The sequence below is a fragment of the Osmia lignaria genome, chromosome 16, assembly GCF_051020975.1.
Source record: "Osmia lignaria lignaria isolate PbOS001 chromosome 16, iyOsmLign1, whole genome shotgun sequence".
NCBI lineage: Eukaryota > Metazoa > Arthropoda > Insecta > Hymenoptera > Megachilidae > Osmia > Osmia lignaria.
In genome coordinates, this window is record NC_135047.1 from 8622073 (window position 1) to 8647013 (window position 24941).

The 24941-nt window shown below is 34.6% G+C and overlaps 9 protein-coding genes across 18 annotated transcripts; 4 read left to right on the forward strand and 5 right to left on the reverse strand.

Annotated features, from left to right (window-relative positions):
- Positions 1 to 133: 133 nt before the first annotated feature.
- Positions 134 to 8812, reverse strand: zyd (sodium/potassium/calcium exchanger zydeco). 4 transcript variants are annotated; one of them, XM_076692845.1, is made up of 8 exons: positions 8706 to 8812; positions 1873 to 2046; positions 1611 to 1798; positions 1307 to 1550; positions 1108 to 1233; positions 749 to 964; positions 581 to 682; positions 134 to 505 (listed from the first exon to the last, which is right to left on the reverse strand). In XM_076692845.1, the coding sequence occupies exons 3-8, from the start codon at positions 1788 to 1790 to the stop codon at positions 162 to 164; spliced, it is 1212 nt and encodes a 403-aa protein (XP_076548960.1). In that variant the 5' UTR covers positions 1791 to 1798; positions 1873 to 2046; positions 8706 to 8812; the 3' UTR covers positions 134 to 161. The 4 variants fall into 4 exon arrangements, with proteins under 4 accessions (XP_076548960.1, XP_034172555.1, XP_076548959.1 ...); XM_034316664.2 differs by lacking the exon at positions 8706 to 8812 and adding an exon at positions 4699 to 4828; XM_076692844.1 differs by lacking the exon at positions 8706 to 8812 and adding an exon at positions 4378 to 4461.
- On the reverse strand, positions 3022 to 9951 carry LOC117600791 (peptidyl-prolyl cis-trans isomerase). Its single transcript, XM_076692850.1, has one exon. The coding sequence runs from the start codon at positions 9949 to 9951 to the stop codon at positions 9457 to 9459; it is 495 nt and encodes a 164-aa protein (XP_076548965.1). The 3' UTR covers positions 3022 to 9456.
- On the forward strand, positions 5710 to 8859 carry LOC117600778 (sodium/potassium/calcium exchanger 3). 2 transcript variants are annotated; one of them, XM_034316662.2, is made up of 9 exons: positions 5710 to 5857; positions 6338 to 6562; positions 6718 to 6905; positions 6968 to 7115; positions 7192 to 7293; positions 7356 to 7412; positions 7480 to 7689; positions 7883 to 7984; positions 8525 to 8859. In XM_034316662.2, the coding sequence occupies exons 1-9, from the start codon at positions 5710 to 5712 to the stop codon at positions 8857 to 8859; spliced, it is 1515 nt and encodes a 504-aa protein (XP_034172553.2). The 2 variants fall into 2 exon arrangements, with proteins under 2 accessions (XP_034172553.2, XP_076548957.1); XM_076692842.1 differs by lacking the exon at positions 6338 to 6562.
- Positions 9952 to 10258: 307 nt separating the features above from the next.
- Positions 10259 to 12335, forward strand: Rpt4 (Regulatory particle triple-A ATPase 4). Its single transcript, XM_034316671.2, has 7 exons — positions 10259 to 10399; positions 10529 to 10608; positions 10686 to 10725; positions 10797 to 10933; positions 11006 to 11378; positions 11447 to 11710; positions 11793 to 12335. The coding sequence occupies exons 1-7, from the start codon at positions 10303 to 10305 to the stop codon at positions 11981 to 11983; spliced, it is 1182 nt and encodes a 393-aa protein (XP_034172562.1). The 5' UTR covers positions 10259 to 10302; the 3' UTR covers positions 11984 to 12335.
- On the reverse strand, positions 12230 to 13957 carry wuho (tRNA (guanine-N(7)-)-methyltransferase non-catalytic subunit wuho). The gene is made up of 2 exons (XM_034316673.2): positions 13815 to 13957; positions 12230 to 13683 (listed from the first exon to the last, which is right to left on the reverse strand). The coding sequence occupies exon 2, from the start codon at positions 13382 to 13384 to the stop codon at positions 12230 to 12232; it is 1155 nt and encodes a 384-aa protein (XP_034172564.2). The 5' UTR covers positions 13385 to 13683; positions 13815 to 13957.
- Positions 13958 to 14142: 185 nt separating this feature from the next.
- bwa (alkaline ceramidase) lies at positions 14143 to 15212 on the forward strand. The gene is made up of 4 exons (XM_034316676.2): positions 14143 to 14278; positions 14355 to 14511; positions 14583 to 14820; positions 14891 to 15212. Exons 1-4 carry the CDS (start codon positions 14186 to 14188, stop codon positions 15210 to 15212), a joined length of 810 nt encoding a protein of 269 aa, XP_034172567.1. The 5' UTR covers positions 14143 to 14185.
- A 582-nt stretch (positions 15213 to 15794) lies between these two features.
- purple (6-pyruvoyl tetrahydrobiopterin synthase purple) lies at positions 15795 to 16711 on the reverse strand. Its single transcript, XM_034316686.2, has 3 exons — positions 16430 to 16711; positions 16277 to 16356; positions 15795 to 16216 (listed from the first exon to the last, which is right to left on the reverse strand). The coding sequence occupies exons 1-3, from the start codon at positions 16492 to 16494 to the stop codon at positions 15933 to 15935; spliced, it is 429 nt and encodes a 142-aa protein (XP_034172577.1). The 5' UTR covers positions 16495 to 16711; the 3' UTR covers positions 15795 to 15932.
- cert (ceramide transfer protein) lies at positions 16178 to 24930 on the reverse strand. Of its 4 annotated transcripts, XR_004580514.2 has the most exons (10): positions 24014 to 24646; positions 23795 to 23914; positions 23471 to 23708; positions 23086 to 23369; positions 22830 to 22997; positions 22320 to 22748; positions 22117 to 22249; positions 21925 to 22054; positions 16277 to 16356; positions 16178 to 16216 (listed from the first exon to the last, which is right to left on the reverse strand). XR_004580514.2 is itself a non-coding variant. In XM_076692839.1 (9 exons), exons 2-9 carry the CDS (start codon positions 24233 to 24235, stop codon positions 21927 to 21929), a joined length of 1722 nt encoding a protein of 573 aa, XP_076548954.1. In that variant the 5' UTR covers positions 24236 to 24270; positions 24808 to 24930; the 3' UTR covers positions 21620 to 21926. The 4 variants fall into 4 exon arrangements, 3 of the variants coding, with proteins under 3 accessions (XP_076548954.1, XP_076548955.1, XP_034172550.1); XM_076692839.1 differs by lacking the exons at positions 16178 to 16216; positions 16277 to 16356 and adding an exon at positions 24808 to 24930 and having other exon boundaries at positions 21620 to 22054; positions 24014 to 24270; XM_076692840.1 differs by lacking the exons at positions 16178 to 16216; positions 16277 to 16356 and having other exon boundaries at positions 21620 to 22054; positions 24014 to 24270; positions 24344 to 24645.
- Positions 16883 to 21641, forward strand: Arp2 (Actin-related protein 2). 3 transcript variants are annotated; one of them, XM_034316668.2, is made up of 8 exons: positions 16883 to 17230; positions 17338 to 17448; positions 17652 to 17669; positions 18324 to 18403; positions 18470 to 18605; positions 18672 to 19031; positions 19119 to 19397; positions 19468 to 21641. In XM_034316668.2, the coding sequence occupies exons 1-8, from the start codon at positions 17183 to 17185 to the stop codon at positions 19636 to 19638; spliced, it is 1203 nt and encodes a 400-aa protein (XP_034172559.1). In that variant the 5' UTR covers positions 16883 to 17182; the 3' UTR covers positions 19639 to 21641. The 3 variants fall into 3 exon arrangements, with proteins under 3 accessions (XP_034172559.1, XP_034172560.1, XP_034172561.1); XM_034316669.2 differs by lacking the exon at positions 17652 to 17669 and adding an exon at positions 18039 to 18056; XM_034316670.2 differs by lacking the exon at positions 17652 to 17669 and having other exon boundaries at positions 16886 to 17230.
- Positions 24931 to 24941: the final 11 nt, after the last annotated feature.

Here is a 24941-nt window from a genome sequence, read left to right on the forward strand (position 1 = left end):
GTCTGGTAGAAGCGAGACGAGAGATAAAGTAGTTTCGCATAATATAAAACAGCATTGTTCGGTTCACCGTGTTGCTCGTAAGTTTCCATAGGTAACGTACGAGAGGACTCGATTAAAAACCGTGTGGAATATCATTAAGCGACTCTACTTTCTTGACCGTATCACTTGACCGTCCTCTGGCACGTGGGTAAATTCACCCTGAAGAATACATTCAGTTCTATCAACGATGCTAATATCAGAAATACCGCGTACATACATAAACAGGCTCGCCCTACTTTTCTATCGAGCTGAAACTTGTTCGAAGCGAAAGCAATATAAAGCAACATCAATGTCGACAATAACGATATAGCGCTGTACTCGAGCCCGCCAGAGTTTATACTGATGTAATGTTTTCCAGGTTGCGTAGGTGAGAACGATGATTTAATTAGCCACGGCAGACCAAGGCACAACAATATATCGAACGTGTTCGATCCTATCGAGTTGCTGATACCCATCGAACCGTGTCCTGATGAAAAAAAAAAAAAAGAAACAAATTCATCCAAGATTTAGTTAATTAAATTTTCCCAATTTTCCACTTTACCTTGTTTCGCCACTATTACGCTCGACACAGCCTCTGGAACGCTGGTACCAGCCGCGAGAAAAGTGATACCCATCACGGAGTCCGGTATCTTCAGAGTGTCACCTGAACATCGAACAGTCTCAGTTTCCCTGCCACCTACTCTTTACCGATACCAATCTCTCCCCTTACCGATTATAGTGATCATCCATGCGACAACGTAGCTCAAAGATCCAATCCAAATGATGCACATGAGAAACGTGACCGGAAACCAATTCTTGAATCGAGGCTTCTCGCAGTCCGGTATGGTGCACATGAAAATCAAATGAATCGGCCAGGTCAAAATCCAGGCTGTTTTTCTTATCCATCCAGCTCGTGCCGGCCAGACCAGCAGCTCGTACTCGTAATCTGTACACAATTTTGAAAAAAGACGCAACACTTTCGCTCATTCTCTTCTCTTCTCTTCCCTTTCGGTTCCGTACCGAAAGGTATCGAACGCAAGCTACGTATCGCGTATATCAACTTTCTTCTTTACAATCGAAAACACTTACTAGGCTCGGGGTTCTCTTCTTGAGTTTTCGTTCCTCCGTTTTGCAACGGCACGTCTATGTGTTCAGCTTGATCGCCGATCGATTGCACCTTATCAGAACCAGCTAAGCGAATCTCTGTGCTACCCTCTGAAACGAAATTTCTTCACATTTCCTTCTTATCGGTCGAACGGATTAAAATTTATTACCGATATGCTCTCACCTGTACCGGCGACTCGATGATCATCCGACAGGGACTGATCAGCGTTGTGCGCACGGAATCGAGTGCATCGCTGAAACGATTTGTCCCAGTACATGACGGCGATGTAAACGATGTACAGTAAGACTAGCGTTAACGCTTCGTACCATTCCACTCGCTCGTCGTGTATAATACATATCAGAATGGCGACCGTAACGCCGTACGCTAGACAATCTCTGCTGACCGGCCACCAGTCCAATGGAACTACCTGTTTAGATCGCCGTATTTAGATCCTGGAAACGTCTCGTTCAGATCCCTGGACACTTACCATTCCAGCACCGATACCGCAGCATGCCGGTACCGCGAGAATATTGAATACAGCCGAGCCTACTATTGTTCCAACACCGATGTCACCTTCGGTGATGAACGTGCCGATCGCGTTGACGAAAAGTTCCGGTGCCGATGTAGCCGCAGCCATGAAGGTAGCGCCCGCGACATCCTTCGACATCGAGAGGGCTGTAATCAATCGACGAGATTCGATGGTTAGCTTCGTTGTTGCTAGTTTCAATGTTAATTACACATTTTCTTACCGTGACATATCTTTTCCACGGCGGGTACAAAAAATTTATCGCACACTACCGCTAACGCAATGAACAGGTAAAGGGAAACGACCACGTGTACCACCACGGCTCCGTCCTGCCTCTGCTTCTCGTTGAAAATATCATGTGGAAAGTCTTCTATCGCCGGTGGTGTACAATTTATGCCTGAAACGTGAAAAATAAGTTAGCGGATTGAACAACAGGTTGATATACAGGTGTAATGTAAACGAGAATCGTCGTTAAAATGAATAAAAATTTCTTTTTCTCCTTTTTCGCCGATTCGTTGTATCGAACGAGGAAGTGGCAGTAACACCATCACCATCACCATCACCACAATAAAAAGCAACAATGTTAGACGGATTAGAAGGATTCAGCTGGTCGTATTACAATTCGTATCGTTAACCGATTTCGGCCTAGGCTATTACGTAAGTTTCGACGACCTTGCGTAGCTGGTACAGCGCACTTGGACACAAACGTCGAATACACGCTCCACTCGGTGATTACACGATAATTGGTTGCATTCGCTCTACTAGCTACGGTCAGCACAAATATAATCAGTTCACTGACCTTCGTCGTTCCTCTATTGAATTTGTTTCTCCGTCAAATTTCTTGCCCGTCGAGCTGAAACTGTCCTGGTATAGCGACAGCGACGATAATCGTCATTCCGAATACCGTTCACGAGCAATTATACCCCAAAATAAACGAATACGTACAGTATTCATCGACGTGTTTACGATCGGATCGATATAATTTTTTGGTCCGCATCTAACATCGATTTAAAATATTTCGTAGAAAGAAAAGAAATTTTTGTTTAAGGGGGTGATAATATTCTGTGGATATAACAGAGTAGGTACAGATGCGACAGAGTAGATAAATCAACGATAAAATGTACGATTGGCGCCCCGTTTCTTGTCACTCGAAAATCAGTCAAAGCCATCGGTATTTTTCACGATAAACTTTCGAAAGTTACCTATGATCAAAAAGTTCGATAAATACTGCGTTTCTACGGAATCTATCCGTTCGTAGCTTTCAATAGTTAACGGAGAACCTGATCGGTAGTTTCAAGGAAGTTTCAACTATACCACCGCTGTTGCGTATATTTCGAGGAGAGACACTTTATCAATTTGATGGGTCAATCAATTTCCTTCTGTTTTTTTTTTTTTTTTTCTCCAACTTTTATTCGTCGATCTTAACAATCGATTTTTCTCCTATGACTTCTTGTAATCGACGTAATGAACCAAACGATGCACGTATTGGTGTCTCGTACAGGTTACACAGCTGTATAGTTGATGTGACTTCCTACCGATTAAGCAACCTAAAGAAGTTAAATTGCTCTCATTCAAGTTGGCAGAGGAGATGCCATTCATGTCTAATGTACGTCGTATAAACTAGATATAACGTGGCTCGGCTATTCGGTGTCGAACGGTTTCGTCTCGTTGGAAACAAACGATGGCCACCGGAGCTCGATTGCCGATCATTAATCGTCGCTCCTTAATTGGCGACGCGTTGGTTCATCCTTCTACGGACGGTAGCGCGTCTCTTAAAAAAAAAGAAACAGATCAAAGTTCCGTTGATCGGTGATCGTTGTTCGACGTTTGTCATTTGCGTCAAAATTAATAGTAAAAAAAAAAATAAAAGGCGCGAAGCTCTTAATTTCATCCGATACCGCCGTATATATGTAGATACAGTACAAGTATCGTGAAAGTTATTTTAAATTTTCACAATTATTCCATTTGTTTTTCTGCTTGATATTATTATCGACCAGTCGAGTACCATTTCTTGCATTACCAAAACGAATAGTTTGCAAAGGTACAAATGAAATTAGAATGATGGTAATTTACAAATGTGAACAACACGCAGCCTACACCGCCATTTACCTTACGAATAGATGCATAAATGAATAAATGAATTGTAACGCGTTCATCGACATGATCCACTATGCCGTTGTAACATTTTTCTACACTACGATCGTTAACTTACCAAATCTCTTTGAAAAAAGAAATAAACATAAAATATTACGAACGATGAAATAAGCGAAGAGAGAGAGAGAAATTTATCAATGATTTAAGTTGTTTCGAAGAATCTCAACAAACAAGTGGCATCGATGTACAAAAAAAAGAACCCTTTCTAAACGTTACGCGAAAGTAAACCCTTTTCTCGCTACGCGCGATCATTTCCGATCGAATATCCTTTTGTCCGTGTTTAGGAACGACAACTGTAAACCAAATTACAAGCAATTCTACGCGATATAGAATGCCACACGACACTCCTGAAATGTTTAATGCTTTGTATTAAAATGTACCATTTCTTACTCTTGCACCCCCTCTTTCCCCCTCCGCACCACCCTAACTATTCATCTATCTATTTATCTATCCGTCCATCTTTTCTTTATTCAATCCTGTATCTTGATCCTTCTTCCCTTATTCCTCCTCTGGCCAATCTTTCACTCGATTCGAATCTTTTTATCCTTCTTCCTTCTCTCTAACATTTTCTTACGTTCAATGTTCTTCCGTTGTTGTCGATGCCGATATCTAAGCACTATCTATCCTGCGGTTCCTCTTCCTCCACCTCCTCCTCCTCCACCCTATCCTCCTCCTCCTTCTCTTTCTCCTCCTTCCTTCTGGTCTTGCTTCACTTCCTTTTTGCTCGATACCTCGATTTCCGGTATCATTTTAATCCTCTATTATCCTGTTTCATCGTTCACGATTCTTGAAACACACCCCCTTCGCCGATCGAGCGTTCACGTGTGAACCGAAACCCGATTTACCGTGAAATAAACATCGATTTTCTCTAGTATTCAAAATATATCCAACAAACCTCCTCCCAAGTCAGACGTATCCATGTTGTCAATCCCGTTGTCACACATATACTACATTAACAACTACTCCGAAGTCCGGCACCGTTTGTCGGAATCGCCCCTCCCTCTGCTGACTCTTCTCTTCTCATCTCTCGCGCATCGCGCCTGCTGAATCGTGCCGCGGTCAAAATGCGAAATCGTCATTGCACTAATCGTCGTTATGGCTTCCTTGGAAATTGAACGTTCGTCCGTTCGTCCGCACGAATATTTCGTTCGGACACGCCGCCGTTGCGGAGCAGAATTATTTCCTTGTTTTCCGATCGTTCCGTTACCGATCCTATTCACGCTTCGCTTCGGCTATACGACACGGTTGGAAAAATACGAAAGCTCCTGCTTAAACGTTTGCCGAATGGAAGAAAATGTTCTCCATCGAAACAGAAACAGGGGGGGGGGGGCACGAAATGAATTTCACGCGGAAAGAGGGTGGCGGATACCGCTGAACCGCGATCGTATATCCCTTTGACAGTAGCGCGACCACGCGATGATACATTGCTCGTTTATCGAGAAATTTCACGCAAAAAAGAAACATTCAACTTTCTGACGCATAATGAGATAAAGAAATAACCCGAGTCCGCGTGCAAGCGACAACAATCGTCCGCAAGATGCGTAGAAGAAACTAACAGGCAACGCGAGCACTTAACAAATCGTGCGATCTAAGTACGATCTAAGTACGATCTAAGTTAGCCATTCCTCGTCCCTAGTTTTCACCGAACATGTATTTAATTAGTTAGGTGCTCCAGTAGCAGGATTACCGTTCGGATTATCAGTAAAGGGATGTCACGATTCGCTTCGAGTAATATCTTATCTGTGTACAATTGAGACCGATAATGCTCGTAAACGACAAAACATCGATGCGGTTTACCGTTCGAGTTAGCGAATGAAAATTAGTATCGCACGGAACGGCACGTCGCGCATCGTTGATTCGATTACCGAAGCTTCTTTTCAATTAATTGACATTGATCAATTTTACAATGGCGCGAAGACACAGGCAAACGATTGGATATAAAATATTCAGTATAATCCTCGTTCCAACGATCTACCTGATTTACATAAATACGTTAACGTTATTTATTCCGAACGATACGGATTCGAGTGCAAGTCGTCACCCTACGGATGCGCGTAAGTTTACATTTTACAAGATCTCTTTCCTTTCCATTCCTACTCGTTCGTCGTCATCGTCGTCGATCGACGAACGAGTTTCCTCTTTAAATCCATATCTTTTTCTTTTTTTTTTTCTATTATAATTTCCTTGCTCATTGATCGTAAACAGAATTAAAAGGGTGAAGACAAAGGGTGCGGAAGAGAGAGAGAAATGAAAATTTCTAATGAATCGTTACGTAATACAGGTACTCCTGTCATCTATGTATAGTCTTACGCGTCGCGATACAATTCTTAAGCTGCTAAAAAAAAACCAAACGTTTACAAAAGAAATAACTACAAATTATCTTATCCTCTTTCACCTTTTCATTCATCTATCTTCTTATCTCTTCTCCGAGTCGCGACCAAGTACACGTGTGTACGATATTATTATACACATCTTTACACCCGATAAACACGCTCTTACCGATCGCTCCAGTCTTTTGTCCTATTTTCTTCAAGGATTTCGAAAATTGCTGCAAGTCGAACCGATGGAGCCTGGAGGAAACGAAACTATCAATTGTACCCCTCCAGCGATCAAAGAATTCCCATCCGATGGACTTACGCGGGATCAAAGGGAATCCGGGTATATAGCTATACATTTCGTGATAGCCATTTATATGTTCCTCTTGCTAGCTATCGTTTGCGACGATTTCTTTGTGCCATCGATCAAAAAGATCTGCGACAGTAAGTTGACCGTACACCGGTGTGTCACGCATCCTCTAGCAAACAGATATAACGTACCATTTTGCGGGTGCAAGTTTAGTGCACTCATACGTGCACTTGTGTTCCGTTACTCTCGTCGAAAGGACAAATGCTCGCAAAGCGATTTCCATTTTCAGAGATAAACGTGACGGAGGATGTCGCAGGGGCGACGATTATGGCGGCGGCTAGTTCTAGTCCGGAACTGTTCATCAATATCGTAGGAACATTTGTGACGGAAGGAGATTTAGGTGTCGGTACTATCGTTGGTTCCGCGGTCTTCAACATTTTAGCCGTACCTGCTTGTTGCGGTTTATTCGCTAAACAGGTGCGATATTTCCTTCGTTCTTCAACTTTACCGATGCTAATCGAACAAGCTTATTCTCGTAGATATTAAATTTGGAATGGTGGCCTGTCACTCGTGACACTATCGCCTATACAATCACGGTTCTCTTATTAATTTTGACCCTACGGGATGGTCGGGTTTACTGGTACGAAGCGGTCATCCTTGTACTATTTTACATTTTATACATCTTGGGTAAGTGAAAGTAAATTATCCACCAATTAATTTCATTTTCAAAAATTTCTAATAATCAACAATGTTCTCCTTTCAGTAATGTGTTGCAATCGAAATATCCAAGGTCTCCTCAAGCGGGCAACAACTATGAGAAGAAAGTACAGAAACCTTTCCGAAAAGAGTCCCTTGCTTTCTACTGGTACGATCATTCTTCGTTCGTTTCATATTTTTATGTAGAAAAATAAGTTCTCGTTGTTTCAGATCTCGTTAAAGATACAGACTTCCATGTAATGGAATCGGGCGAGGACGACGAGACGCGTAAGTAGCAGAGATTACACGAAATTATTCTCTATTTCTTTGTCTTCATTTTTCAAATGGTTTCTAGTTGAAATCGTAAACATGACAAACTGGCCAAGTTCGACGTGCGAGAAGATATGGTGGATGATCACTTGGCCGATTAATTTAATTCTCCTCATCACGATACCCGACTGTAGGAGAAGTAGATTGAAATCTTGGTATCCTCTTACTTTTTTCATGTGTATAATATGGATAGCAACTACTTCGTACGTAGTCGGATGGGTCATCACCGTGATCGGTACGTTCCTCGAGATATCCTTATTTTCACCTACATTCTTAAACGTTTATTGCGAATTTCCTCAATTTAACCGGCCCATTTTCAAGCAATTTTATTGTAAATTCTGTTAGTAAGCTGGTAAACCAATTTGAACGGTAATTTTTCAAACAGCTTCATTTTTATATCGTCGCGTGACGATCGATCATTATTACAGGCGATACGTTTAAAATTCCGGACTCCATAATGGGATTGACCTTTCTCGCAGCAGGAATGAGCGTACCGGAGGCTGTGTCAAGCGTTATCGTTGCGAATCAAGGTAATTCTTTCTACAGTCCGATTTTCACCTTATTTCACCGCTATCACTATCATGGTCACCGATAACGATAACAAAAACGACAACAAGAATCTCAACACTAATAAATCCGTCTATCGGTTAGATTTCGGTTAAATTTTCTAATCAAACTCTTTCTGAAACATCACAGACAATGGCTTACTACCATCTCTTCTGATAATCGATGTGATCGTCGAGAAAATAGTAGTATAGAAATAACGAATAACAATCGCGATAACGCTATCGCAAATAGCCAATTAGTTTCCTATGCGATAATGCGACACGTGGTATTATTACGACGTTATTATCAAATTAGCCCGATCTTGGAACCACTAATTGGTTTCTTCTCCTCGATTAACCATTAATTACAGTCAACTATGAATGTTCGCATGACAAACTAACACGCGTCTCTCAATCTGGCATTTAGTCTCATTTAATAATAAATAATCGCCACTTTAGAAGCTTCGCCAATTCGATCGAATAACGACTTCTTTTGTTTTTTTGTTTTTTTTCCAACATTTTCAGGACACGGAGCTATGGGGATAAGCAACTCGATCGGTTCGAACGTGTTCGATGTTCTGCTTTGTCTCGGATTACCGTGGTTTCTTAAAACAGCCTTCTTCCCCACGGTACCCCATGAACATTACATAATCATTAATTCTCACGGGCTTGTTTATAGCGCGGTATCCTTATTTTCTACCCTTACCGTATTTTACCTGTCTCTTCTCATCGGCAAATTTAAGCTGACACGAGCTGTTGGAATCGCTTGTCTCATAATGTACGTAATTTTCTTAGCGTTCGCCTCTGTGTTGGAACTAAACATGTTCTTTGTAGTTAATTTACCAATATGCGTACATTGATTTCTGTAGATACATACCTTCCTACCTATGTGTTTTTAATCCTGTTTACGGCTTATTCTTGACTGATTATGAGATACCACGATACTAGGAGATTTCGACGTTCTACCTTACAGACGCTCAGCTGTGTCCTTGTAGAATCGTTGGGAAGTCGTACACGTACGCTTCCCCGACTCGATGCCGAATCTTTTATCCTTCACAAACGATCATTTAATCTTTTCGCATCGACTTTTCCCACTATTCTTATTTTACGAGTGTTTCTTGTATGCAAGTGTGTATGTCTGTTCGTATGCATGTACCTGACATTCATATAATATGTACGTATATCTATACTCATCGCTATTTGTTAAAATCTTAATAAATCATTTATAAATCAAATAAAAATGTCCACAGCTTGAATGTACAAAGCAATGACGAGGAGAAAGAAAACTCGATTCTCTCGTTTTTTTTATCCTTTACCGAACAAACTCGTTCGTTTTTATTTCGTGTTTTCAAACACTTCTCTTTACCAAATGTCGACGTTTTACAAAAATGTATAAAAACATCTTGTCGATGAAAAATACACAAGACACGCGTTTATTCCAAATATGGTAAAACGTTTCAAAGCTGACCGCAATCGGCAATTACAATTTTCTGATGCGTTTTTCCACTCGGGGAACCGTAACTTTCAACTTTTCTGACTACATCCATACCTTCTACTACAGAGCCAAAAACTACGTGCTTGTTATCCAACCATGCTGTTTTTATAGTAGTTAGAAAGAACTGGGAACCATTGGTATTCGGTCCAGAATTTGCCATGGACAATATACCAGGTCCGGTATGTTTCAATTCGAAATTTTCGTCTTCGAATTTATCTCCGTAAATAGATTTCCTTCCGGTACCGTTATGATTAATAAAGTCACCGCCTTGACACATAAAATTAGGAATCACTCTGTGAAAAGTACTGGCCTTGTATCCAAAACCTTTCTCTCCGGTACAAAGAGCGCGAAAATTCTCTGCCGTTTTCGGAACAACGTCTGCACGTAATTCCATTATGATACGACCCAACGGTTTATCGTCGGCAGTTAGGTCGAAATATACTCGAGGTAAACCCATTGTGTAACCTTTCTTTACTCCTTCTTTCTCGAACGTACTCCAATATTACCAAAGCGTAGCGATGGCGCTAATTAATTGATCCAACTATCGCTTTCTTCCTTTTCCTCTGCGTTCTTTTTACTATTCCCTACGATAAACATCAAAGATATTCGATTAAAATGTTTAATCACAACAATTAACAAGGTTATTTCTCTTTACATACCTGTAAACGTAAATCTACTGCGCCACCAACGGAGCAACGTAGTACCAAATCGAACATGAACCATGTGCCACAATGACAACCGTTTCTGAAACTTGTTCAATGTCTATGGAAATATTGTTTGAGACAGTTAGACAGCAAAATAAGTAAAGATGGCAACTACCGTGGATTCAGTTAGAGAAAAAGCTCTCCAGGATTATAGAAAAAAACTCCTGGAGCATAAAGAAGTAGAATCACGTTTAAAAGAGAGTAAGCTGTACTTACAGTTGATATTTAGTTTGCTTAGTTACTCAACAAATCACATCAAATATTTAACCTCAATTTTGTACATAGAATGTTGTTCTCAATACATACATGATATATGTTTTCCTTTTCTAGTGAGAGAACATCTCAAAGATTTAACCAAGCAGTATGATAAATCTGAAAATGATCTAAAAGCTTTACAAAGCGTTGGACAGGTAATACATAAGCTTTGTTTCTAATATATTTTACATTATAGTTACCTATTAAAAACACGTAACATTTGTGCTATTAGATTGTTGGAGAGGTGTTGAAACAACTTACAGAAGAGAAGTGTAAGTTTATAATTCCATGTAACATACGTATGCGTTTAAACGTACAGGTATATAAATCCTTATATTTATAGTTATAGTAAAAGCAACAAACGGCCCGCGTTACGTTGTTGGTTGCCGAAGACAGCTTGATAAGAATAAACTTAAATCTGGAACAAGAGTAGCTCTTGATATGACTACACTTACCATAATGCGTTACCTACCTCGGGAGGTAAAATTTATTTCGTTACTATTTAAGCTCAGCTCCGCCGAATGTACGCGTAATATTTATTGTATCGCTTAGGTTGATCCATTAGTTTACAACATGTCTCACGAAGATCCTGGCGATGTTACCTATGGTGCGATCGGTGGTTTAAGCGAACAGATACGTGAACTGAGAGAAGTTATAGAATTACCATTATTAAATCCTGAACTGTTTCAAAGAGTGGGTATTACACCTCCAAAAGGTTGTCTTTTATATGGTCCTCCTGGAACTGGAAAAACATTGCTAGCTAGAGCAGTTGCTAGTCAGTTGGATGCAAACTTCTTGAAAGTTGTATCAAGTGCTATCGTTGACAAATACATAGGCGAATCAGCGAGATTAATCCGCGAAATGTTTAATTATGCACGAGATCACCAACCATGCATTATATTTATGGATGAAATTGATGCTATTGGTACGAATATTGTTATTAATTAAAAGAAAAAGGTACATTTTTCATCTGCTCAATTACCTTTTATATAGGTGGACGTAGATTTTCTGAAGGTACAAGTGCCGATCGAGAAATTCAAAGAACTTTAATGGAACTGTTGAATCAGATGGATGGTTTTGATTCTTTGGGTCAAGTTAAGATGATAATGGCTACAAACAGGCCAGATACTTTAGATCCTGCTTTGTTACGACCAGGCAGATTGGATAGAAAAATTGAGATTCCTCTACCTAATGAACAAGCGCGTTTAGAAATTTTAAAGATTCATGCTGCCCCTATATCTAAGCACGGAGAAATCGGTAATTTTTCATTCTATTTTCTTCCACTATTTTCTTGTTATATTTTATATATTATAATGTACTAATTTTGAATTTAATTTAGATTATGAAGCAGTAGTTAAACTTTCGGATGGATTTAATGGTGCCGATTTAAGGAACGTCTGTACTGAAGCTGGATTATTTGCGATAAGATTAGAAAGAGAATATGTAATACAAGAAGATTTTATGAAGGCTGTAAGAAAAGTTTCAGATAATAAGAAACTTGAATCCAAATTAGATTATAAACCAGTTTAGTTGAAGAATTTGTAATAATCTTAAAACTCAATTCAATATAACCAATATATTGGGTCAATAAAACGAACTTACTTTATTGTAATACTAGTTGTATTTTATAATGAAAACATATGTCAAAATGCTTTAACAAATGCTTCACGAATTTCTGAACAATACATAAAATTTATAAGAAATCGTCTGTCCATATTTAATTTTACTTTATATGGTTTCAATATAAAAAACAATTTATAATTCACCTGACATATGTTACTCAGAAATACTTCCAAGTCGTGTTTTTTTCCTTTGCAAATACTCTTGAACATTGTCGTATTTTCTTTTATATAAAATTGAAAATAAATTTTGTTGAACAGTATCTTTCTTTAATGTTTTCCAGAAGCTATTTAACTGATTTATTTTATAATCCATTCCATTGCTAGGTACAAAATTGTCTTTAAATTCATATATTTTAAATCCATGGTCATTTAATAACCATAAGTTTTGTTTATGAATATAACATTCTAGTGGTTCACTGTCTGTAACTATAGACTGCAAATAATTTATTTCAAAGTTTGACAATGTACAATTGACAATGTAAACCAGTAACAATGGACTACTATAAAAGCTCATTACTGCTAAAGATGATGTTGCAGTTATGGCTGAAAGCCTTAAATGTTTAACAGGTAAAATTTCAATAGTTTCTTCCAAATGACAACCTTGGAACTGCTGATTAAATTCTTCAATGTCACTTTTAGATATTTTGTCATTAAAATCAACAGATAATAATTCTTTTCCAATTTTATAATCCCACAGTATAAGTTTGCCATCTCCTCCGCAAGATACCAAAATACTTTTGTCATGAGGTAATTCCAAAATATTTGTTACAAATTTTTGGTGTCCTAAACAGTAGCACATAATGTTGTACGAATTTGGAAACATTGACACTCTAATCTTTTCATCTCTGTCTGTTGTAATAATATAGTTATCATCTTCTGTAATTAATACATCAAGTAACATTGATAAATGTCCTAAAAGCAAGATTCCATTGCCAGGTCTCTTACTAGAAAATAAGTAAACATCTCCTGCTTTATCAGCAACAACTATGTCATTAATTGGAGTAAATGTTACTTTGCTAGCTGCTCTAGGAAGCACTTCATTCAATATAAGTTTTTGGCTTTTCCTTTCATATAAACAGAGCTGTTTACGATTTGTACAGACCAAAAAATAGTTTCCATCATTTGAAAACATTACATTTGTAATGGTGTGAAAAGTTTCAATATTTACATTATTATGTACATCCATTTTTTTGTCAGTTTGCAATTCGGGTAAATGAATTACAGTTTCTGTATTATCTTGAATGTTATATACAATGATTTCCTCATTGTTACACAAAACAACGTCTGAATCGTGTATGCAAAAGCTCATAATTAAAATATAAATTTCTCTGAACAACAAATATTTGTAATGCAACTGTAATTGCAATTACTATAACTATATCTTATTACAGAACTGTGGAGTTGTAATTAAAAGAACTCATTTTTCAACTGCACGCTGCATGTCTTATTTTATAGACGGATATAAAAAAGTAATCAAATCATCACGTGTTGTATAAGAAACTCATGGTATACAAACAATACAACTTGTACAAACACTACCAACCTAAGAACTTCCATTCACTTCCATTCCAGTAAGACTAAAATGAGGCCTGAAAATACTCTGCAACTCTGTAACAAAGATCTTTGAAATTAACAACAAAGAAGAACCTATTATTTTAATAAATAATATAACATATGTTTAAATCATCAACTTCGATTTATACGTTAAATATACATATATATATGTAAATCTAGAATACCTGTTGTATGTACACTTTCTATTATCATTGTGATCATAGTGCATCGGTCATATATATAATGTATATCTTTGTCTCCGATTTCTGATTACAACACTCACAAGATGTTTATTTATCACCTAAATATGTTTATGAAGCATTGTTTGCTCAGACTGCAATAAATATGTACCGTACTTGGTGCAAAAAATCATTAGTGTCTATCAAACTGCTTCCAGCGTAAGCATGGGTTACTAATACAAAGGAACACAAAAGACCTTATCAACTTCCTTTGTTGTATGCTTCATAAATTTTAAGTAGCGCGTAGCAGATTAAAGAGTTTTCACGTTGAAATTTTTATACCTATAAAAAACGAAGTGAAATCTTATATTTTCGATATGTGGAAACCATTTGAAGCTGGTAGTTCACCAGTTGACTGGTGTGAAAGTAATTACAGTATTTCTTCTAGTATTGCAGAATTTATGAATACGGTTTGTATTTTATACCAACAAAAATAAATGTCTTTAATATTAACAGGAAGGTTTATACTTGTTATTTTGCTTGTAGTTGAGTAATGTGGTGTTTTTATTACTCCCTCCTGTTCTCATGCATCTCTTTAGAGACTATGGAAGATTTATAAATCCTGGAATTCATGTAATTTGGTTTTTACTAATGGTAGTAGGTCTTAGCAGTGCATACTTTCATGCTACTTTGTCTCTTATTGGTGAGTAGTTGAGAATCATATGTTTTACCAGGTATGAATAAATATAAATGTCATTTGTTGTCTTACAATAGGACAATTGTTAGATGAATTAGCAATCTTATGGGTGTACATGGCTGGTTTTTGCATGTTCTTTCCAAGAAGGTATTTTCCACATATTTTACATAATGATAGAAAACTTCTTGCTATATGTGCAACTTTACCAACTTTGATTGCAACTGGTTTATCATTTATACATCCTGCAATAAATGCATTTGCATTAATGAGTCTTGGCATACCTGCATTTGGATTTATGATCATTGAATTAAAAAGGTAAAATACTTAATACCTATGTAATATAATTCAGCAGATAATTATATGAATGGTGCATGTTTTTCTTCAGGACAAAATCAATGAGGGTGTATAGACTGGGTTTAAGATGCGGTGCTGTATGGCTACTAGCTGTTGTTTGCTGGCTGAACGATCGTTTATTTTGTGATACTTGGTTAAATCTGAATTTTCCTTACTTACATGCACTTTGGCATTTATTTATTTTCATTGCAAGTTATACAGCAGCTGTACTTTTTGCATATTTTTCTGTAAAAGAAGAGAAACCACACCAATCAGCTGTGCTAAAATACTGGCCAAAGGATGATTTTGAACTTGGTATACCATATGTAACCATTAAAAGTTATATTAAACTTGATACAAATACAAACATATAAGTATCAACATCAATATTGTAAAGACTGCTTTAAAATGATTAAATAATGATTAATAATTTGAAATACTTACTTAAATTAAAGTAAGTATTAAAGTATGCTGTTTACTTTTTTGACTTAAAATTTAACTTTATATCAGTGTTTTTTTATAAAAAGAAACATATTTTACAATCTCTACTTAAAAAAAAATAGTCTCGCCTTTTTAATTTGTGATAACAATCTAGTTATGTTACTTTTTGTACAAGTAGATGTGATTAATACATTAAAGTAATACCTTTATAGGTGTAATATCAACATAGTGTATATGAGCATTTATTCTCTTAATAAATATGAATTGATGTTATAATGTATTTATGTACTGCAAGCAAACACTGAATCTTAATTCACCTGAAATGATCAATTTATCAAACTTGTTATTACATGTACCTTTAAAGTAATTACTTTAATTACATTACCTAAGAGAAACATATTAATTGTGTTAAATCAATAAGTTCTTTTTTTTAAAAGAACAGTTTTATTATACTTTGTCTAGATTTCATACAACAGATTTTAATAAATTTAATATTTTATACATACACTTTGTATCTATGTATATTTAAATAAAAAGATCAATATTTTATTTACTGTTGTTACAAACACATTGTAAATAAAAATTTGAAATACATACATTTATAAAAATAAAAGAATAGTATATTTGTTATTTTATTCTGAGATTCTGCAAAATTAACTTTGTTCTCCTTTGTAAATAACAATATTCTTGTCAGTTTCATGAATTTTTACCTCATACAGAAGAGATGGATTTGGCATAACTTTTTTCAATTCATTATAAACATATATAGCTAGGTTTTCAGTAGTTGAAACAACATTTTTAAAATAAGGTACATCTTTATCCAAGTTCTTATGATCTAATTGATCCATTAACACTTTCTTCATATATAGCTTTAAATGTGATAAGTTCATCACCATACCTGTTACAGGATCCACAGGTCCGCATACTGTAACTTCAACTAAAATGAAATAAACATGTGGTGAGAAGTTTTGAATTTTTATGAAACTACTATAATTACCTGTGTAATTGTGGCCATGTCCCCAATAGTTATTACACTTTCCATATACATTTTTATTTTCTTCATCAGTTAAATTGTTGCTGAAAAGAAAAATTATTCATTTAATAAAAGAATTTCATACAAATTATATGAATGTAAAATGATTGATAATACTTGTGCAAACGATGACAGCTAGATATCACTTCTTTTCTTGTCAAATAAGCAATCGGGCGTGACATCGTTTGTTGCTGATTGCAAATATGAGATTGCGATATGTTACACGATTATAAATATGGAAAAAAAGCATGTAAGGAAAGGGAGAGAGCAAGAAGAATTGTTCAAGGATACTGATAATCGTGGAAACTTTTTAATTATATAGCATTATTCATAAGAAATCTAATTCTTGACTCAATATATCATAACAAGAAAGTTATCTGTTTCTTTTACACGAAGTATAAGTGCGACTGATCGAAATTTGAATAAAAAAATATATATACGGAAACATTTTATCTGGCAAAGTATATATAAGACAGAAACAGATAACAAATTTGCTTAGGTGGAGATATAGTTGAACCAATCGAATTACAGCAATTGTATATCAGACTTAAAAGAATCTTTTTGTGACAGGACCTTATGGTTAAGGTTGCGCCGTCGCTACTCTCGGCGTGTGGCATAAATGACCCTGCATTGAAAAAATACAATTATAATTTATAAACTTTCATTCTTTTTAATAAATTTTTAAACATCCGTTGTTTTAATGTGAACATAAATTTCATTCCAAACGATTGCTTTTATATAAATCTAAAAATGTCATGCCGGTAACGCCCTGGAGCTTGTAACAATTAGTCATTTTGTGGAATGTGTAATGTGTAACACTGTTTAGCATAGAGGATAAAAAATTGGTTCAAATAATAACATCCTATAAAAATGGATAGTAAAGGCAGAAAAATTATTGTTTGTGATAATGGAACAGGGGTAAGATTATGATTTGATATCTATTTTTCCAAACATTTTTCTTGTTTTTAAGATTTCTGATTGTATCAAACTTATTGTACTGTACTGTTCTGTTTTGTTATTTTCAGTTTGTAAAATGTGGATATGCAGGAGCAAATTTTCCAGCACATATATTTCCATCCATAGTGGGACGTCCTATTATTAGAGCTGTTAATAAAATAGGGGACATTGATGTGAAGGTACATCTCTTAATTTTTCAATTAGACCAAAAATATGTATCACTATCTCTGTTGATCATTAGAAGAGCAATTGTTACCATAATTTATGGATAAACTTTATCATTTTATATTCAGTATCTAAAAGTCCTTTCCTATAATCATAGGTAAATATTTATAATTGGCAATATAACAAAAATTTATTAATAAATTTACTTAATTTTCAGCAAGAATATTGTATTCGTGTAAGTCATTTCATAATATTACAATGTGTGACCCAATGTTTACATTTGATTGAAAATGCATTTATCATTTGTTAACCCTTTTCACTAACAAATATCAAAATGGATTACACATGTTAAAAGTAAGGGAGACCTTATTCTCAAGATTTCTAGAGATAGAGATATAAGATCTTTGATAAAATTATTATCAATGATTAATATAATCTGAAACTCATTGATTTTATTCTAATTGTTGGCAACAAATTTACCCGTTACATTATGAATCATGTCTGTTATTTGAGACTTATTTATATGGGTTCATATATATATATAAATATATGATATTTTTTATAACTGTCTAATGTACTTATGTCTTTACATTTGCTTTCATAGGATGTGCTTAATATGCCTGTAAGTTTACTGCATTTTCTGATGCTAATATATATGTTTATCAATACTACATCATGCTTCAAAAAACAAAGATTCATAGAGCAGTAGCTTTTATATTCAAAAAACTATATATATAGTCGCAATTTTTATTTATAGTTATGTTGTGAGTTATATTACAAAAATTAGAGTGTGCTGTTGAAATACTAACAATTTATATTAACACACATATATCTCTTAATATGACAAAACATTTAGTTATATTTGATTTATTGTATTTTGTTACTACAGGATTTAATGGTTGGGGATGAAGCAAGTAAACTTCGTTCTATGTTGGAGATTAGTTATCCAATGCAAAATGGAATTGTTAGGTGTGTATGTGAATGTACCTAATCTGCATGCATTTTGAAATATTAAATTATTAAAATGCTTAATAGAAACTGGGAGGACATGTGTCATGTGTGGGATTACACATTTGGAAAGGAAAAGATGAATATTAATCCTAGAGAGTGTAAAATTTTGTTAACAGAACCACCAATGAATCCTATCACAAATCGAGAAAAAATGATCGAGGTAATACATCATTGTAGATGTAAATTTTTCGTACAAGAAGAATTTAAACATATGAAATAATTTTAGGTAATGTTTGAAAAGTATGGCTTTGCTGGAACATACATTGCAATTCAGGCAGTACTTACACTGTATGCTCAAGGGTTGATTAGCGGTGTTGTGGTAGATTCTGGGGACGGTGTTACTCATATTTGTCCTGTATTTGAAGAATATGCTTTACCTCATCTTACGCGACGGCTAGATATAGCTGGTCGAGATATTACCATGTATTTAATTAAACTTCTATTGTTACGTGGCTATGCGTTTAATCATTCTGCTGACTTTGAAACAGTTAGAATGTTGAAAGAAAAATTATGTTATATCGGATACAATATTGAAACTGAAGAAAAATTAGCACTTGAAACGACCGTTTTAGTAGAATCATATACTGTAAGTATACCATTGATGTATAATATAAAGTCTTTGTAATGGACAGTAGAATTAAATTTCTAAAGAGTAATAATCAAATCTTTTTAGCTTCCTGATGGAAGGGTAATCAAAGTAGGTGGTGAAAGATTTGCAGCACCAGAAGCTTTATTTCAACCTCATTTAATAAATGTTGAAGCTCAAGGAATTGCTGAATTAGTATTTAGTACTATTCAGGCAGCTGATATTGATATAAGGAGTGAATTATATAAACACATTGTTCTAAGTGGTGGTAGTACAATGTACCCAGGACTTCCATCTAGGCTTGAAAGAGAAATTAAACAACTTTATCTACAAAGAGTATTAAAAAATGATACCTCGAAATTAAATGTAAATGCTTGGATATCAATTTTGACATTAATTCGGATGAATGTTTGTTTACCGTTTGATATCTTTTCAGAAATTTAAGATTAAAATCGAAGATTCGCCAAGACGTAAAGATATGGTTTTCATGGGTGGTGCTGTATTAGCGGAAATAACAAAGGATCGAGATTCAGTATGGATAACGAGAGAAGAATATGAAGAAAAGGGTCTTAGTGTATTAAAAAAGTTAGGTTCTTATGAATCATAAGGACATAGTCATTGAAAGATAGAAAAGAGATATGCATTTTTTTTTATATTTAAAGTCATTCGAAAGTTAGGTGCAAAGTGTTTATATTTTACTTGTACAAATAATTTATACTAAATTATTTGTTTCAAGCAAATATAAGCCACAATTATAGCTGAGAAGTATGTAACGTAGTATTATAAATTTAAAAATGTTAAAAATTTTTTTAATGAAATTTCATTCTATAAGTATAATTCGTTAAATTCGACTAATACATTGATTTAAACTTGTAACTAATTTCGGGAATATTCCATATCTCATATTGGAATAATTATCCTGATACACGTAATACATTTCCAGACGATATACATTGTAAATATATTTGTTACAGATACTTCCTTTTTTTATGAAATTAAACCTTTTAATTAACAAACATACATTACGAATTGTGAATAACTGCATGTTTAATTTTTTCAGGTTACAATAATTTTATATAATTCATGTGTTGTGTATAAATACAGTATCAAATGAAGCAGGATTACCTAGGGAAAACGACGCTTCCACCCCATAACGCCTAGAGGAAAGGGTAAGCTTTCGGGAAAGGTCAGGAACTCTGAAATCCCGAAGAAGCTTACGGGAAGGGGTGGCTTCGTCGTTTTCTCTGGAAAAACCTACTTAGCTCGATTCTGTGCATTCATAAAAAACCAATTTGTTAATATAATGGCTAAAATTAAATAATTGAAATTGTAAATATCATAATAGCGTTAGATTTTACAATCTTTTATGGACAAACATTTTATCCTAAAAAATTATTTAAAATATTAACTATAATTTCAATTATAACATTTTTTAGTACATGATACATTTTTTGAGTCAAATTGATAACTAACAATTTTTGAGAAATACTTTCGATTTTGGCCATTACTATAATTTATAACAACTAGCTCGTAAGAAAGCAAAAAACATTTATATACCTCTGTATCCTCTTTTAGTGGTTTCAAAGTGGATTAATAATTAAATGTTAACATATTCCGTATGTTTTAAGATATGTATGAGAAATCATGTATTAAATTTCAGAAGTCAGAGATTAGTAGAACTAAATTAAAACTTTCGGACTCTTAAACAAAGAGGGTATGAGGTAACATTACGTATGATGTATATATAAAATATAAGATGAATTTTTTAAATTTTAGTTAAGTAATTTGTAGAAATAAACTTATTTCTTATGAAAATTTTTCCACTAATTTTAAAACCCTGTACATATTTAATTATTAAAATTGTACAGCATATAAGCATTTTTTAGTTGCAAAAATGAAGTTAAAGACGTTTAATTCAAAGTTTGTAAATACTGCTATCAAACAAAATGTTAAGGAAATTTGTTCAGAGTAATGAATACTATATGTTTACAGCAAATCTACAACAGTCTTTATTATGTTTCTTGATTTGACCTTCATATCGTGTATCACGTACACACTTTATATATATAAATAAAAATAACAATATAATTTGTATTATATTATTCGTTCAACGAGAGAACACACCTGTTTCGCGTAGCTCAGGGAACCCTCTACTTTTACCTCTAACTTCGTCATCATATACATGATGGACAAAAGTATATGAAAAGTGATAATGTCGAAGGTCAAAAAGTATATCAAATGTAAAATCACTGCGCGAACCAATCATTGTTAATATGGACAGAATGAACGAAAACTCGTCGTATAACAGGGATGGTCTTTCGTTGAATGAATAATACAGTTTTATGTTTAATTGAATATATAATGTAACAATAGATAAATGTGTATGTATTCAATCTGTTAAGATTTGTACAAGTGACTTATGACAGCATTCTGTATAACAATAAAGTAACAAGCTGTTATTCAAAGAAGTAAATACAATTTACAAACAGTGCTTTAGCGCGTGTGTTTCATATCGTAAAGTTATTTTGGAAGTGTATATGTATAATAATACGTTTATACACTTTAATAAATGACTTTCAATATAACACTTTGTATTTTTTTTTTTTTTTTTTTTTTTTCTTAATTAAGTTCTCTTTATCTCTCACTCTCTAGCTCTCCCTCTCTCTCTCTCTCTCTCTCTCCCCCCTTCCCGGCATTTCATATTAAGCAAATAAAAAAAAAAATAGTATATAAAACACTTTCATTTATATCGAAAAAATTGTTGCATCCAATTTTTTATATCGTGTAACTTCTAATTTTTTTTGTTTGATATATTAATACATCAAACGCGCGAGGCTGATTTGATGTGATAAACGAGGAATTGGATGGAAAATATGGAAGTACTATTAATTACCTTTAGAATGTGATTGGTTTATCCTTACATTGATCAATACAAAAACTAGTAAACCGTTTAAGGAACTTTGGATACTCCCTTTTATAAACAGCACGTAAGACAGAAGCTGGGGCCCATCCGCCAGGATTAACTACAATTAATAACATGTTATATGTAAAACAGGATAAATAATATACGGAAAAAGATACTAACCAACAGAACAATATGTTATTTTGCATGTGATATTTTCCCTTTTTATTTCGCCATCATCCTTTGGAGGATCAATAAAGGTTTGACATACGAGACAAACGGTTAAATAAACTCTTACACATTTTCCTGTGTTTGGCTGCAAATATTTTAAGATATATAAGTTTTTAATAAAATAAAAAAATATGATAAATGGATACGAAACCAACCGGGTAATCGGGATGTTCTGTACTATGATTGCAAACTATCCATAGATCATGAGCATCAGGATCTTGATCATCAGAGACTCGACGTATATGAGACCAAAACAATGCATCTCTTTGACTCGCTGGCCAAATTCGTTTATGCGATTGTAGAAATATCAAAGTGTCTTTGGAAATGTTCTCAACCACTGTCATGTCTTCTAGCGTAGCTTCCCAGCCTGTTCGGTATTCTGGGCTAAAGAATATCTCGCAAACCTCATGACCAGTAACGCCTTTCACAACATGACAGGCTTTTAATGGATCTACTACTAAACCATCTGCTTCTTCTTCGCGTCTATACATTCGCATATCACCATCTTCTGCAAATAATTGCCATCCACCTGCTCCTACTCCAAGCCGTGCATAATGCAACTGTTGCATTGTTATTCTCTCAATCTAAAAATAAACGCAATAATTAATAAAATAAATTTGTATAATTTAAACATGTATAACTCTTTCGTGCAATAAATCGGTTACTTCTGGCCAAAGTCTATGCTTAGCTGCCGGCATAGTAGGTGAAGTTAAAATCGAAACTGATTTTTGTTTCAAACGATCTCTCAATTGATTTTCTTCATCAATTTTATCTAAACCAGTTTCTACTGCATCGTAAAATTCTTCGTCACATAGAGCGCTATGCGGACCTTCCTTAAGTATAGAAATTTTCGTTTAAATATTTCGTTTATATTAGATATTCTTCTGACTCAATTAACTCAAGAAATTTATAAAGTCAAACCTCGTAATCTGGACCTCCGTGTATAAGGACTCTAGGTCTAGGAGAATCACTTTGTTGCATTGCAATTTGATCTTTCAAAGCTTTATGAACTTCTTGTATTTTTCGCTTTTTTTCAACTTCTTTTTCCCATCGACGACGCCATGCATCTTCCCGCTGCACCATTAACTCAACACAGTGTTGCAGTGTTGCTAATACACCTTCACTTGTTGCTTTAAATGTTATTGCTTCACCTTTAAAATCTACTGACTGTGCAGCTGGATTAAACATTGTCTCAACTTTATTTTCTGAAATAATAATTCATTTGAAACAAATCAATTTGAAATATAAAACAACTGAATACAAGACAAATGAATGTACAGAGACATAAACTATTTATTTTATATACCTTTCGTGGAAATATTTTTAGCATTTTCTGCACAATTATCAAAATACTTTTGCAGAGTATCAATTTGTTTGATCAAAATATCCCTGAAAGTTTCAAGTTCTGCTAATTTTTCTTTCAATCCTCGGACTCCACGTTTGGTAAAACTACCCGCGCTCGTGATAGACTGTGTATTTGATACAAGCGAAATGGCACTACCATGTCGCTTTAAACTGTTTTCACTTCCATAACCAGATTCAGACTATTTAGGACAAATATATACAATTTAATGAAATGAAAGTAACTAAAATAATTACTTTTTCAATTCATACAACAAAGTTATGATACCTTGTAAGATTTTAACACATCGACCCAACGTTGTTTTTCCTCTGGACTGTTTGCTCTTAGATACCATACTAAACAGTCATTTACGGACACATCAAATCTACACTCATCAAATTCGTGTGCCTAATAAAATAAAGAATGAAAAGCAACATCATAAATTCTTGCTAACATTATTAAGAGAATATGAATATATAAAACTAATTCTGTTATATTGACTCATACCTTAATATTAGCTTTATACAAACTTATAGAGCCTCGACATCCAAATCCACTGTCCTGTTCAGATTTATAATAAGATAAAGTACCATCTTTGAGAACAATAAATCTAGTTTGCCAGCCATGTATATAATTTGTCCATTTGGATAGTGTACCCTGAAGTTCTGGAACTACAACTCCGTCGGAACCTTCTTCATCTATATCATCAGCATCTATTTCTGCTTCCATACACTCGTTATCCTCGTTGACGAGACGAACAGTTTCTATTTCATCGGCCATTCTTACGTGTGAATTTTACTTTCAGGGTTAATTACGCTTAAGATAAACTCAACATACCCGTTGGAATATTTTTAAAATAATCCTAACGCGGGATTATCTATCGGTAACTGTATAATATGTTAGCAGTTAAAAAATTGCAAGGTAATCGGTCAGTTCATAGGATACGTATCAAAACATGTTAACCGTTAATTATTATACATAACCTTATGCAAAACGTCTTATTAAATAAACCAGACATCAACAACTCGTCTTTTTGGCAAATAACAAGACTATAAGTGGCAAATAGAAATCAACAGTTTCATTTAAGCAGTATTTCTATGAAATGTACATACTTAAACTCTATCATCTTCGTTGATTGGTTATACTCTTCTAAACTAATCAATTAAAACATCAATAATTGTAATTTACATTAAATATTGAAATAATCTGCTTAAATTAACAACGATAAAACTGTATAACAGAATTTCCACAGTATAATTTAATTTCTTTTTTTCTACAATAGAATTGAATACCGTACTTACAAATGGTGTATCGACTTGAAAGTGTCGAGAATTGTATCGAAAAATGCACATTGTAGTTTGAAACTGTATTTGAGGACCGCCAAGTTCATTAAATCGTTGCAAATACACGTGAGGAAGATACGGTTGGATCTGCA

Excerpts from the sequence above, each read along its gene's own strand:
- zyd (XM_034316664.2), bottom strand. The coding sequence starts at position 4,747 with ATGTGTGACAACGGGATTGACAACATGGATACGTCTGACTTGGGAGGA. Across the intron at positions 965-1,107 it reads AGAAGAGAACCCCGAGCCTA|ATTACGAGTACGAGCTGCTG; the intron begins GTAAGTGTTTTC and ends AATTGTGTACAG. Across the intron at positions 683-748 it reads ATGGATGATCACTATAATCG|GTGACACTCTGAAGATACCG; the intron begins GTAAGGGGAGAG and ends TTCGATGTTCAG.
- LOC117600778 (XM_034316662.2), top strand. The coding sequence starts at position 5,710 with ATGGCGCGAAGACACAGGCAAACGATTGGATATAAAATATTCAGTATA. Across the intron at positions 5,858-6,337 it reads TCGTCACCCTACGGATGCGC|GATTTCGAAAATTGCTGCAA; the intron begins GTAAGTTTACAT and ends ATTTTCTTCAAG. Across the intron at positions 7,116-7,191 it reads TTACATTTTATACATCTTGG|TAATGTGTTGCAATCGAAAT; the intron begins GTAAGTGAAAGT and ends TTCTCCTTTCAG.
- LOC117600791 (XM_076692850.1), bottom strand. The coding sequence starts at position 9,951 with ATGGGTTTACCTCGAGTATATTTCGACCTAACTGCCGACGATAAACCG.
- Rpt4 (XM_034316671.2), top strand. The coding sequence starts at position 10,303 with ATGGCAACTACCGTGGATTCAGTTAGAGAAAAAGCTCTCCAGGATTAT. Across the intron at positions 11,379-11,446 it reads GGATGAAATTGATGCTATTG|GTGGACGTAGATTTTCTGAA; the intron begins GTACGAATATTG and ends CCTTTTATATAG. Across the intron at positions 11,711-11,792 it reads ATCTAAGCACGGAGAAATCG|ATTATGAAGCAGTAGTTAAA; the intron begins GTAATTTTTCAT and ends AATTTAATTTAG.
- wuho (XM_034316673.2), bottom strand. The coding sequence starts at position 13,384 with ATGAGCTTTTGCATACACGATTCAGACGTTGTTTTGTGTAACAATGAG.
- bwa (XM_034316676.2), top strand. The coding sequence starts at position 14,186 with ATGTGGAAACCATTTGAAGCTGGTAGTTCACCAGTTGACTGGTGTGAA. Across the intron at positions 14,279-14,354 it reads TTGCAGAATTTATGAATACG|TTGAGTAATGTGGTGTTTTT; the intron begins GTTTGTATTTTA and ends TTTTGCTTGTAG. Across the intron at positions 14,512-14,582 it reads TGCTACTTTGTCTCTTATTG|GACAATTGTTAGATGAATTA; the intron begins GTGAGTAGTTGA and ends GTCTTACAATAG.
- purple (XM_034316686.2), bottom strand. The coding sequence starts at position 16,494 with ATGTCACGCCCGATTGCTTATTTGACAAGAAAAGAAGTGATATCTAGC. Across the intron at positions 16,357-16,429 it reads AGCTGTCATCGTTTGCACAA|CAACAATTTAACTGATGAAG; the intron begins GTATTATCAATC and ends TTTTCTTTTCAG. Across the intron at positions 16,217-16,276 it reads ACATGGCCACAATTACACAG|TTGAAGTTACAGTATGCGGA; the intron begins GTAATTATAGTA and ends ATTTCATTTTAG.
- Arp2 (XM_034316668.2), top strand. The coding sequence starts at position 17,183 with ATGGATAGTAAAGGCAGAAAAATTATTGTTTGTGATAATGGAACAGGG. Across the intron at positions 18,606-18,671 it reads ATCGAGAAAAAATGATCGAG|GTAATGTTTGAAAAGTATGG; the intron begins GTAATACATCAT and ends AAATAATTTTAG. Across the intron at positions 19,398-19,467 it reads ATGATACCTCGAAATTAAAT|AAATTTAAGATTAAAATCGA; the intron begins GTAAATGCTTGG and ends ATATCTTTTCAG.
- cert (XM_034316659.2), bottom strand. The coding sequence starts at position 24,286 with ATGGCCGATGAAATAGAAACTGTTCGTCTCGTCAACGAGGATAACGAG. Across the intron at positions 22,998-23,085 it reads ACGGAGGTCCAGATTACGAG|GAAGGTCCGCATAGCGCTCT; the intron begins GTTTGACTTTAT and ends TCTATACTTAAG. Across the intron at positions 22,749-22,829 it reads AGCATAGACTTTGGCCAGAA|ATTGAGAGAATAACAATGCA; the intron begins GTAACCGATTTA and ends GTTTATTTTTAG.